The sequence below is a fragment of the Herpailurus yagouaroundi genome, unplaced genomic scaffold (genome assembly GCF_014898765.1).
Source record: "Herpailurus yagouaroundi ecotype Mexico unplaced genomic scaffold, PumYag 163, whole genome shotgun sequence".
Lineage (NCBI taxonomy): Eukaryota > Metazoa > Chordata > Mammalia > Carnivora > Felidae > Herpailurus > Herpailurus yagouaroundi.
This window is the reverse complement of record NW_024412404.1, coordinates 48476308-48490006: the sequence shown is the minus strand read 5'-3', so window position 1 is coordinate 48490006 and position 13699 is coordinate 48476308. Positions and strand designations below refer to the sequence as shown.

The following is a 13699-nucleotide window of genomic DNA, read 5'->3' as shown; positions in this document are numbered from 1 at the left end:
CGAAGCTAACCCCCAAGATCTAGGGCAATGATAAAGCTCAAGAGGAATTCATGCTGCAGACGTTGTTAGGTCCTAAATGAATGGGTCTCAAATGAAGGTTTACACACGGGGTGCCTGGCAGGCTCAGGTGGTGGAGCAAGTGACTCTTGATCTCTGGGTTGTGAGTTTGGGCTCCATGTTGGGTGTAGAGATGATCATGTAAAGACAAGATCTTTGTTTAAAAAAAAAAGGTTTACACTTCAATTTTATTTTAGCTTTATTTATTTATTTAAAAATGTTTAATGTTTATTTGTTTTGAGAGAGAGACCATGTGAGCAGGGGAGGGGCAGAGAGAGGAAAGAGAGAATCCCAAGCAGGCTCTGCCCTGATAGCACAGAGCCTGACGCAGGGCTCAATATCACGAACCGTGAGATCATGACCTGAGCCGAAACCAAGAGCCCGACGCTTAACTGACTGAGCCCCCCAGGTGCCCCTGCATTTAAATCTTAAAAGTACGTTTCATGAGCACTTTCTTCTCCCAAGATTTTTAATCAGACATAGAAGCTGGATTTTATTAATTCCCTGGCTGTCACTTAATATCAAAGAACCATGAGACTTTTTGTATCCTCACAGTTAATTATACTAATTAGGAGCTTCTCAACTGACGATGTGTACATGGGTCATAGGTTCGCAAAATGCTGGCTCAGGGTAGAGGCCAAGTGCCTCCAGAGACCACCAACAGCTTCTTCATTTCAACCAGATTACTTCCGTTTATCACTTTCTAAGCAACCCATGAAATGAAAATCTTGAAACGATGTTAATTGTTTCCATGGTGTCTGGCTTCAGGGCGGGTGAAAGACCCTATCCAGCCAGAAAAAGAAACATTTACATGTTATATTCTTTCACAAATATTTGATTTAGGATAGTTTGGTCTACGTTCTTCTGTCATTGATCTAAAATACCTTTTTGTTAAACTCGATTAGGTTCAAAATCATGTTTGATTCACAAAAGGTGTCCAGTTACTTGTATAATCATTCTAATCTATTCTTGGGACTGTTTACATAAACGTGGCTATTATTTGCCTTATGCCCTATGGCAGATCTGAATGATGAGGCAGAAAAGGAGGGAGGGAGGGGAGTGGGGAGAGGAGTGTAAAGGAGAATGAGGTCTTCAGGTGGACAGTTAGAGCAAAATTTGTCCACTGGGGGCACGGATGACCCTGAGTGTCTTTGAGCACGCAGCACGATGCTGTACATTGATTTCCAGCCTGGGTTCTCTAATACTTCCTTTTTTTTTTTTTTTTTTTTTAGCATTTATTTATTTTTGAGACAGAGAGAGACAGAGCATGAACAGGGGAGGGTCAGAGAGAGGGAGACACAGAATCTGAAACAGGCTCCAGGCTCTGAGCTGTCAGCACAGAACCCAATGCGGGGCTCGAACTCACGGACCGCGAGATCGTGACCTGAGCCGAAGTTGGACGCTTAACCGATTGAGCCACCCAGGCGCCCCCTCTCTAATACTTCCTTAAGGGTCTTCGAGGGTAACAATATTTCAGTGGGGGCGGCAGGCGGGGGGGGTTATGATTTTTGACATTTAAAAAACCTGAGTTGAGTCTCTTTCTCCTATCAATACGGTAATCCTGGTTAGATCTTAAGCTGATGAGAAAGTCTGATTGGTATGTCTGTTGTTTTGATTAATAAAAATGAGTTAATGAGTTAATTACTCATTAATATAAGTACTTTCTTTGGCAGATACAGTACTTTTCCAGACATGGAATGCAGGGCAGTGGCTGCTTGAGGTAGGTAGGAGTCAATGATGAAGGGGATGGACTGTAAAAAGCTTGCGGCTTCCTGATGTAGTGCGAGACGGAAGACCTGGATTCGAGTCCCAGCTTGGCCACTGGTTGGGTGCATGACAGGGACAAACTTATTTCCCAGGGTCTGGAATGAGGGAGGCAGCCTATATGTCTAGAGTCCTTTCCAGATGTGAAATATCCACGTTTGTGTGGCTCTAAGTTCTACAATTTCACTCCTCCCAGAAGCCTTGCCAAAGGCTTGCCTAGGACCTAGGACAATGATAACCTTCCCCAACTGTGATGGGCATAAACAGAAAACCTGTGTCTTCCCCACTCCCTGTCCCAGTGAATATAATGTTTTTGTCTTCCTTCTCTATGTGATCAGCTGTTCAGCATGCATACGTTCACAACCATGTTCATCTTAAAAACATGCCTGTGTTGGGGGGTGGTCTCATCTTTATAGAGCTCAAGATCAGCTCCAAGCAGTGAGTACCTTGCTGATAAGCCCTCCCGCTCCCTGAATGTCTCTGTGTTTGCAGCTCCTAGAAGAGCTGAGATGATATATTGAGATGAATTAAAGATGCAGGCCTGGTGCCTCTATGAGGACAGACACACAGCGAGTCTGAGGCTTAAGGCTCTTGGCACCAGTGCCATGGCAGTGAGAGCCTCAGACAGACCTGGATCTGCGTCTGTTGCCCAGTGACTAACCCTGAGCAAGTAAGTGAATTTTTCCAAGACTGAGTTTGCTTATCTATCAAGCAGGGAAAATAAAAATTGATTCCACAGGACCCTTTAGAAGACAAAAATGGCACACAATGTAAGCAAACTGCCTTGGTGCAATGCCTGGCATCCAGCAGGTTCCTTAAAACATATGTCTCTTTGTTTCCCTCAACAGTGAAAGGATGTGCTACAATGCTCCTAGACTGAGAAAAAAAAAATGCAACTATACTGTCATTATGTAAGAGAAAGCCTGTGTTGAAATTCATGCTGACATAGTTAGGCATGAAGAGGTACGCTGTCTCCAATGGTTCAGGAAAAACACATCATTGATTAGATGGATGGATGGACGGATGGATGGACGGACAGAAAAAGATGGGTGAACATAAGGACAACAGAGAGAGACAGAAACAGAATAAATGTAAAGGGCATACTTTACATATTCCAAAAGTAAAGGAATAGTGGATCTGGGCAAAAGGTATACCTTTCTTGCAACTTTTCTGTAAATCTGAACTCTATGAAAAGTTACAAAAAATGTATTTTAAAAGCTGTGCTATGGGACAGAAGAGTAGATGGGTTTAGAGAATATTGTTTAAGACCTGGCCAACTTGAATTTTTGATGTGAGGTGTTGATGGGCTCTGTTGACATCCCACTCACTGTTCTGCCTGGGAGGCACATATGTGACAGGTGCATTTGAAACTTTCCAGCCTAGAGTAGAATCTCCAAGAGAACTAAGGTGTCGGGGGTTGTAACCAAAGTCCTAACAACTAACCCAAAGGGACAGTAATCCTTTCCCAGGCTGGGGGATATTTCAGTTAGCATGCAGGCTAGCACAGACCTGGAATGCCCCCATGTGCAATCAGGGGACTGGGCTGTACATTTTCACTTGCTGGGGCCACTTATTTAAAACCAGATGCTGCTTCTAATGGTTCATGCGGCTGGGTCCCAGACCTCCCAACTCACTCAATCTTTTATAAACAGATGGGAAGGTGAAAGCAGCAAACAGTTTGTATAGGAACATTCTGAGACCTTTCAATACCCTCTGGTGCAGGTGGGAGCAGGCTTTGTAGATGAGTTCAAAGAGGAGACTCAGTTCAAATAACTCACAAAGTTGCAATAAAAATGTGGCTTAGGGAAACTGGCCTTCTGGGTGAGAGTAGTCTCTCAAAGTTCCTCCTAGGGCAACGAAGTATAGATTGGATCTTCAATAAACAATTTCTGTGGTCCAGCGTGATCCCTTTCAGGTGTGACCTAATTTCACCTGGCACACAGTCTCTGGTTTTGTGCTAAACACACCTCAAGACAGTCACAGGGCAAATATTTATTCCTCACGGTACTGATTTTGAACATGTTATGCAGATAGTAAATGGACATGGGCTGAATAGCTATGGATCTTGGCTTAACTTGGGAGGGTAGACACTGATGTCTTTATTGACACTTTCATATATTTCATAAAGCATACCCGCTTTGACTTGAAGTACTTTGACTGGTGCCAGACTTGCCTACAGGCTTTGGGTGGTGCACCTGCCAGGTTAACTTCAATGTCCCTGTAAACTTTAAAGTCACAGAATCCTACCCTACGATGCTTAGGAGAAGCTAAGGCGCTCGAACTGTAGGCAACTAAATAGTGGCAGATTTGTGATTACAACTCTGGTCCCGCAGAAAAATCGATCAATAGTAGACTTGATAAATCAAGGCAAGTGTGTACAGTAGTAATGTTACAGCATAAGAGAGGGTTTTACGTTTAGAAATGGAAAGATATAGAGATATCAATTAAAATATGTATTGAGAGCTTGTTTAAATAAAAAGAACCAAGTTGTACAACATTATGTGGCGTTAAATGATTTTTACAAAAATACTTCTTAAAACACGTTTTTAAGTTTATTTATTTTGAGAGAGACAGAGACAGTGTGAGCAGATGAGGAGCAGACAGAGAGGGAAAGAGAGAGAATTCTAAGCAGGCTCCTTGCTGCCAGTGCAGAGTCTAACTCAGGCCTCACCAACCGTGAGATCATGACCTGAGTCGAAATCAAGAATCAGACACCGGGGCACCTGGAGCGTCTGACTCTTGATTTCATCTCAGGTCATGATCTCATGGTTCATGGGATCAAGCCCCACATCGGGCTCCAAGCTGATAGCACAGAGCCTGCTTGGAATTCTCACTCCCTCTCTCTGCCCCTCCCCTGCTTGTGTTCTCTCTTCTCTCAAAATAAATAAACTTAAAAAAAAAAAAAAAAGAATTGGAACACTTAACTGACTGAGTCACCCAGGTGCCCCTATACTTTTAAAAGTTAAACATGGGGCGCCTGGGTGGCGCAGTCGGTTAAGCGTCCGACTTCAGCCAGGTCACGATCTCGCGGTCCGTGAGTTTGAGCCCCGCGTCAGGCTCTGGGCTGATGGCTCAGAGCCTGGAGCCTGTTTCTGATTCTGTGTCTCCCTCTCTCTCTGCCCCTCCCCTGTTCATGCTCTGTCTCTCTCTGTCCCAAAAATAAATAAACGTTGAAAAAAAAAATTAAAAAAAAATAAATAAAAGTTAAACATGGACATGTACACCAGCTAGAGATAAATAGTATAAGACAGTCAATTCTCTCTATACGGCTAGATTTTCCATTTTTTTAAGAAAAATTTTTTAATGTTTATTTATTTTTGACAGAGAGAGAGACAGAGCATGAGCAGGGGAGGGGCAGAGAGAGAGGGAGACATATCATCTGAAGCAGGCTCCAGGCTCTGAGCTGTCAGCACAGAGCCTGACGCAGGGCTCGAACTCACACTGCGATATCATGACCTGAGCCGAAGTCGGACGCTTAACCGACTGAGCCACCCAGGCGCCCCTAAGGTTTTCCATTTTTTAAATATTTCTGTTACTGTTTGGATTTCTTATACCATGTTTGTACTACTTTTGCAACAAGAAAAATACTTAAGATTTGTAAAAAGAAAAGGAAACAAACCCAGAAAACAAAACCCATTCAGGTGTCCTGTTTCCCTCTCTCTCTTTGCTCTTTGAAAATGCACAAGGGGAGGGGAGCAATGACAGAGCTGGAATTGTGGGGGAAGGGCCGGTATCATTTGCCACATCAATTACTGCTCTTCGTGTTTCTCTGGATGGAAGTCAGGAGACGACAGTGATCTGAGCCATGGACCAGGAAGGCCAGAATGGACAGACAGAGAGAAGTTCTAGAAACAGCCAGCCATCTGAGGGGCAACCTATGACTTAAACCTCTGGCCTTCCACAAACATTTATGTTTCCCTGTGCCTCAGTTTCCTGATTTATACAAGTTTTCTAGTGTGCAGGGTCCCAGTGAGAAAGAAAACATGAAAATGATGTCTGTCCTCCTAGGCTAGGGAAGCCCATCTATAGCACCAGCACTAAATAAACTCCAAGGTGTCTGTGAAAATGGCAATGCCATTTTATGTGGACAGTCAGCAAGCAAAGTGCATCTTGGGCAAGCACGAGAAAACTATTTACAGCCTGAGAAGGCCCCAGTGGCCCCTTACAGAAACCTGATTACTCTGTTTATGACGACTCAGGCAGCCAAGGATAAAGTGCCTCTGCTCTGTCAAATGGCAAAGCGTAAGTGAAAGTGAAAACCACTCTCTGGGGACCCTGGGGTGGCAGGGACAGACACAAGTCGCCTCCTCCCCCAGCATACAACTGTCAGTTTAGTGCCCCATCTCTGTCAACAATAAACACGGAAATGAAAGGCTCACACTCCCCACGGAGCTGACGGAAGCGTACGTTCAGCCAAGCCTAGGGTTGATGGAGGTGGTCGATGGGTTTCTGGGTGCTTTTAGATTTTGTAGCAGTGCAGAGACCTTCTGAAAGCTCATTCCCAAAGCCCTGGGTCGATTTGTTTTCCTGCTTCAAAACAGGGAGCTTTAGAGACAGCAACTGCTCTTTGCTCTACAAATATTATAATGGTGGAGTCCTGGCTGGTTCTGGCTTTACTCAACCAAATGCGTTTCTGAAAAGATGTCTGTAAGTAGAATGGGACCGAAAAAGCCTGGCACAGAACCAGAAAACATTTCTGGAGGAAATAATGCATCAAAGCTTTTATGGGTTTTGTATGAGGGCTGGGAGGGGGATAATGGAGGAATTTTCCCTGTCCTCATGAAATATTTCTTATCCATTTGAATTTTCACAAAGAGTATGAATTATGCAAGCAGAAAAAAGAGTAGAGATGTATATGCAAAAGGAGCCCACTGGCCACTCCTCCAGCCTCACAAAGTGTCTTTTGGTAACAGAGTAATTACCCTTTGATGTATTCGTTTATCTTTGGAGGTCAGGACTTGTAGGCAGAAAAAAGAATCAATAATTTCTCCGAAGGACTCCCCTGCTACTTAACCGAGCCTTGCAAAGTATCTTTCTGTAGCCAATTAATCAGCTCTTCACTTCTCAGCTTCTCTTCAAATGTCAGTATTCGTGTATTTCCAGTTCTCCTAAAGACAGACACAAGTGCATTCGACGGACCAGAATCAGGTAGAAGAATGTGCCCATCCAGGGGCACCTGGGTGGCGCAGTCGGTTAAGCGTCCGACTTCAGCCAGGTCACGATCTCGCGGTCCGTGAGTTCGAGCCCCGCATCAGGCTCTGGGCTGATGGCTCAGAACCTGGAGCCTGTTTCCGATTCTGTGTCTCCCTCTCTCTCTGCCCCTCCCCCGTTCACGCTCTGTCTCTCTCTGTCCCAAAAATAAATAAACGTTGAAAAAAGAAGAATGTGCCCATCCAGGCACTGATGATACAGGGACTGGTTGGGGCAGCCATTGTTCTTGTCCCCTAGATGTCCTGGGGAAGGCTCATGTGACGAACAAGACCTCACAGAACTTATAAGACCACTCAGGTGACGACTCTCCCCTTCACTGGATCTGTAGAAAATGTCTCCAAACAGCTCATCTTGGGGGACACTGTCACAGTACAGAATTTGGGTGCCAGGTCTCACTGGTCTCCTTGCCTTGCTCCATGGCTGATGTCTAGCTGAGGCCCGAGAAGTCACTGCCATCCTCAAGGCAGATTCAGATCCCACTGAGCAGCGTGTAGAGTGGAAGTGGATAGAGGGGAGAGGAGTGGGCTCACTAAAGAGAGACTCATAGCAAGGAAGGAAACTCAGAAACCCTCAAAAGGCAGCAGCAGGGCTTGATGGTTACAAGGGAGGCATCTAGAGTCAGGTCACCTGGGTTCAAATCCCAGCACTTCCATTAAAGCCATCAGCTATAAGACTTTAAGCAAAGCACTTAGTCTCTCTGTGCCTTGGTTTCCCCACCTCACAGGGCTGTCTGGAATAAATGAGAAAATACAAACGAAGATGCTAAGAAATTAGTAAGCACTGTATAAATGTTAGCCATCGTCATCAGCATCAGCCTACAATGCCCTGAGGTCCCCATCTCCTGCTGGCTGCCAGTGCAGAAAGCAAAGTGTTCCTTGTGTTGCTCCTCCTCAGGCTCAAGCCGGATGAACTCCCATCTCCAGGCGTTTGGAGGAAGCTGCACTCAGAGCTTCCGAGTATTAACACGAATTATCGTGAATCATTATCAACACATATCATCAGATCACTTGTGCCTGTGGCATGAGGAAGAAGAGTGCTTCCATGGGAGCCTGGCCATGTCTCTAGAGGAAGCAGACATGACCACAGGAATTACCAGACAGATCTGTGCAGGAGAAACACCACATACTGAGACTTGCCCAAGGTCACAGGGGTTCTCCCCTGGGCCGGCCATGGCTGTGGGGCAGTCACGTGACGACGTGGCCTGGGACAGGACAGGTTCCCACAAGCGGTTAAAAGGATTTGCTGCTTAGTAACAGCCATCGGTGCTTCTTACACACTGTGCAGCTAGCACGTCACTGTCCATCCGTGTCACGTTCAGTCCTCGTGACTGCTTTGGTCTGCCCTCAGCCTCGCTCCCACCTTTGGGCTCTGAACACCCATCAGGAGGCTCTGCTTGGATGGTGTGAGTGTTCCGAGATTTGAGGCATCATCAAAACGGTCAATTACACAAGTCTGGTAAGAACGCAGCTGTTTGCTTTACTTTCAAAAGTCTTTATTAGGGGAGTTATTGTCCCCATTTGAAAGGGAGCCTCAGCGTAATGAAGTGACTTGCCCGCAGCCACTGAGCCTGTGTGCTCCAGAGTAGGGTTTGAACTCAGGTCTCTTGGCTCCACATCCGCAAGAAAGGGCTTCTTGTTCCCTGGTCAGTGCTGGAGGGTGGGGTTGGGGCACGGGACACACGCAGGGGAGTCGTCCTGCTCTCACTTCTCCTCTGCCGCTCAGTCCCTTCCCCTTTACAAAGGGGCTCAGTGGACATCGGCTCTCTTTCCCTGCCCAGATCCCTGGCCCACCTCTCACTGCCTGCCTATCTGGTCACAGTCCCCTTCCCCTCCGTGCTAAGATCTCAGAGCAGGGTTTTGGGCACAGACACGCCACAGTGGGAAACAGACGCCGGGGTGGGGGGCGTGCTGGAGCCGCCCACACCCCTGTCCAGACACAAGGTCAAAGACAAATGACAGGCCTTACTACCCTCCCGGGACTGACCCAAAGCTGCACCGATTGGGCGTGGCTCTCAGCGAGGTGAGCACAGAGAGGGAAACCACAAAATTCTCTTTCACCAAAACGTGCGTGGGCTTCCAGCCCAGAGCTCTGTCTCAGGGCGCTTCTCCCGTTAAACATCACACACAGCCAGACACACGTAAGCAGAAATCTCCGCCCAGGCAGGCCTCCCCACTCACTCATCCCCGGGGGGGCCTAACGCCTACACTTCTCAGCCTGCCCTTCTGAAGCTCTGCATGAACACCCCCACACGTGGAGGGGACGGCACTCGAGCTCGTGCTCACTCGTCGCACGAGGAGAAAGAGGCCACAACTGCTCGCACCACAAACTGAAAGAAATCCAGGCATGGCCACGAACACACAGACACGCGCCCTCTGGCAGGGCTGGGCCACACATTTTGTTTCACAGTCGGTTCTGGTTCTGCCTCTCCCACCTCCCTCCACGTGTTCTGGAGTAGAAGCTTCTGGGGGAAGAGGCTACATGTGGTGACCAAAGAGAAAAACCAAGAGGAAAGGGAAATTATCACAATAAGTAGGCAAAGGGGGAATGAAGCTTTTGAGTTTTGAGGGACTGGAGAGCATGTTGTAGAGAGAGAGAAATGAAAACACACCTAAAAACAAGGATTTCACAGAAGCAACTATTTCCCCGAGGGGCCAACAAATCCCATCACTGCATGGTCCTTACTTTCAAACACATTTTCTCTTTCTGGTTCAACTTCCAGAATTACCCATCATAGGAAATAATCCACGTGAATAAAATAGCAAAAAGTCTTACACACACACACACACATACATACAAAAGCTCAAACCTTTTTTCCCCCTTAAACCAATGCTGAATGCTAGAAAGTCTGTGTGTGCTTTCGATTTTAACAACACACGTCAGTTTTGTGTGTGTGTGTTTCAATGCTAGCTGGACTGAAGAAAACACCCATTGACCTCTGCCCACAGGACACAGTTTCCTGCCCTACACAAAGCCACATCTGTGCCAACTTCATCCCAGCATCCTTTGCACCTCTACACCCAGGAATAGCGGGTGACACAAATGCTTTGATGATGACTATGACAGTGGAGAACATGCTTCTGTACTCACGTTTGTCCCCGGGGAAGCCGAAGGAAATGCAGGATTTGACTGAGCAAATGACCTTCCTGGAATGGCCGCATACGATGATCCAAGGTTTGAAGCATAATCTAAATGATAAATTACACCAAGTGTGTGAAATCCTAGTCATTTGCTTTACCTTCAAAAATCATGATTAAGATGGGGGCACCTGGGTGGCTCAGTTGGTTAAGCATCCGACTCTTGGTTTCGGCTCAGGTCACGATCTCGTGGTTCTTGAGTTCAAGCCCCACCCTGTTAGTGCAGACTCTGCTTGGGATCCTCTCTCTCTCTCTCCCTCTCCCGTACTTGTACTCTCTCTCTCTCTCTCTCTCTCTCAAAATAAATAAACTTTATTTTTTTTAAAAAAGTCATGATTAGGATGTAAATTGGAAGAAAAATATTAAAATTTCCTCTCAATACATTGATTAGTGATTGGTGTGATTTTATCCCTAGGCATGTTGGTAACCAACAAAGCTTTATGTCTCTAAGAGCCTAGAGCGTAGGCCAATACATTTTAGTGTCTTGGGATCTGTCTGCTATACACACACACACACACACACACACACACACACACACACACACGGCACATCAGGGAAGTTTGGCTATTAAGGATGTGACATAGTAAGCCTTTGGGAAGCTGGTTTCTGCTTCAAGTGGCTGACCTGAAGGGCCTTACTCACCTTCAGAGTTCCCAGCAGGATTATAAATGGCTGTGCTGTTGGGAGAGGCACCCAGCGTTCCCTCTGCTGAACCGAGTATACACCGGATGCCAGCACTGGAGAGAGGTGGAAAAGGGGAACCAGTAACTCAATAAGCTAAATGAAGAAGTACCATAGGACCCAGAAATTCCACTCCCAGCCAAAGGCCCAAAATAGTTAAAAATAAATGTTCAGGGGCACCTGGGTGGCTCAGTCGGTTAAGCATCTGGGATCTCTGATCTCTAGTCAGAGATCTCCTGATCTCTGGTCAGGTCATGATCTCACAGTTCATGAGATAAAGCCCTTCAGTGGCTTAGAATCCTCTTCTTCTCTCTCTCTCTCTCTCTGCCCTTCCCATGCTCTCTCTTTCTCTCTCTCTCTCAAAATAAATGAACTTAAAAAAAAATGTTCAAACACTTGTACACGAATGTTCATATTAGCACTATTCACAATAGCCAAAAGGTGAAAAAATAACCTAAATATAGATCAAAAGATGAATGGATAACCACAACGTGTTAATATACATATAATGGGATATTATTCAGCCATAAAAATGTGGTAAATACCACAACATAGATGAACCCTGAAAATATTTTGCTGAGTGAAAAAAGCCAGCTATCAAAGGCCATATTATTAAATGGTTCCATTTCCACAAAGTGTCCAGAAGAGGCAAATCCATAGGGACAGAAAGCAGATTAGTGGTTGCCAGTCTACAAGGGAGGGCGAAAGGGAATGAGCACTTAACGGGTATGGGGTTCGGGGGTAATGAAAATGTTCGGGAACCACATAGTGATGATATCTGCACAACCTTGTGACTCTGCTAAATACCACTGAACTGTACCCTAAGCTGGTTAAAATGGTGAGTCTTACGTGACCTTTACCGCAACAAAAAAAAGAGGGAGCCGGAAAAGGGAGACCCTTATGAAATTAGTTTTTCAGTTGCGATCAAATATACATAAAATTTGCCATCGTAACCATTTCTAAGCGTACAGTTCAGGGGCATGAAGCCCACTCATACTGTTGTGCAGCCGTCCCCACCGTCCAAGTCCAGGATTCTTCGTCTTGCAAACTGGAAACTGCCCCCACTAGAAAACAAACACCCCTCTTCCCCTGCCTGAGCCCCTGGCTGCCACCATTCTACTTTCTGACTCTTGCAGCTCCTTCTGTAAGCGGAATCATCCAGTACGTGTCCGTTTGTGACTGGCTTACCTCATGGACCACAATGTCCTCAAGGTTCAGCCATGTGTCGCTTCATGTGTCAGAAGTCCCTTTCCTCAGGCTGAATGGTATTCCCGCGTAGGGATATAACACATTGTTTACCTATTCATCTGTCGGTGGACATTTGGGTTACTTCCACCCACTGGTTATTGTGAATAAGAAAGGGGAGCCTTTGGAATGTGCTCATTTCAGATCACTTCACTCCAGCCGGCTGGTCACACCCTAGGTCATGTGACCTCTTCTCTGCCCGCGTTACCACAGCCCCCTGCTTACTGGTCTGCCCACAACCCGCTCCTGTCTATTCTCAGCCCAGCAGCCAAGGCCCTGCTCAGTGGAGCCAGAGGGCACCACTCCTTTGCTCAGCCCTCACTCTCAAAGCAAAACAAAAGTCCTCACAACAAGCCCAGGAGCTCAGGACCAGGCCCTGGCACGTCTCTGGCTCCTCACTCCAGTACTCTGCTCTGGTCACACTGCTGCTGCCTGAGCATCCCAAAGCCACATCAAGTTTCCAACTTGCTGTTCCCTCTGCTGGGGGTACATGTCCACCAGACAGCCAGGGGCTCATTCCCCACCTCCTGAGGTGTCCTCACTGAGGCCTTTCCTCGGCCACCCTATTTATTTATTTATTTTAAATTTTTTTTTTTCAACGTTTATTTATTTTTGGGACAGAGAGAGACAGAGCATGAACGGGGGAGGGGCAGAGAGAGAGGGAGACACAGAATCAGAAACAGGCTCCAGGCTCCGAGCCATCAGCCCAGAGCCCGACGCGGGGCTCGAACTCACGGACCGCGAGATCGTGACCTGGCTGAAGTCGGACGCTTAACCGACTGCGCCACCCAGGCGCCCCATCGGCCACCCTATTTAAAGACCAGGGGCTCCTGGGTGGCTCAGCTGGTTAAGCGTCCTACTCTTGATCTCAGCTCAGGTCATGATCTCATGGTTCGTGGGATCAAGCCCCGCACTGACAGCGGGGAGCCTGCTTGGGATTCTCTCCCTCTCTCTCTGCCCCTGCCCTCCTCTCTCTCTCAAAATAAATAAACTTTAAAAAAAAGCAATAAAATAAAATGCAAGAACCAGCCCCTGCAAGTGCACACGTGTATACACACACGCTTCCTGCCCCTGCCCTGACGCTGTTTTCTGCTTAGGATTTACCACCAGGGATGCTATAGAATTCACTTGCTTATTTTCTTTATCATCTGCTTCCCGCCCCCCAACCCCCACCGTTAAGTATAAGCTCCTTGAGGACAGGGTCATTTTCCTGTTTTGTTCCCTGTTTCCCCAGCACCTAAAACAGAATGTGACACACAGTAGGTGCTCAATGATTACCTGCTGAACACACGCACGGACCTGTTCTCTCGGCCAGCACTTACTTTTCAGAGAAGACCAGGCATTTCTGAGCGTGTAGTTTCCCTTTCACATGTAGCTCCCAGTCCTAAACCGGAAGGAAAGGAAAAATGACTGAAGCAGAACTGAGTCCATGAGAAGGTAAGGGATGAGTGCAGGCTTCCCCATCAGGCAGGAGGCTCAGAGCCCAGAAACTGGACCAACCATGCAAACACGTCTCCCTCCGCTCCTCCTCTCCCTCCTGGCTCCTCTCCACACCTGCCTTCCCATCTAGCCCTCACTCCATCGGCCAGACCCGCATATCCCTCGCT

At 46.9% G+C, this 13699-nt stretch overlaps 1 protein-coding gene across 7 annotated transcripts in view; it reads right to left on the bottom strand.

Moving 5' to 3' along the window:
* Nucleotides 1–13699, bottom strand: part of RBM20 (RNA binding motif protein 20) — a 197392-nt gene that overhangs the window by 38903 nt on the left and 144790 nt on the right. For all 7 annotated transcript variants that reach the window (XM_040486406.1, XM_040486407.1, XM_040486410.1 and 4 more), the window contains exons 3-5: nt 13415–13476; nt 10809–10903; nt 10120–10217 (exon numbers count right to left, since the gene is read on the bottom strand). In XM_040486406.1, the coding sequence (XP_040342340.1) occupies nt 10120–10217; nt 10809–10903; nt 13415–13476 (255 nt within the window). The remainder of the gene's footprint in view (nt 1–10119; nt 10218–10808; nt 10904–13414; nt 13477–13699) is intronic.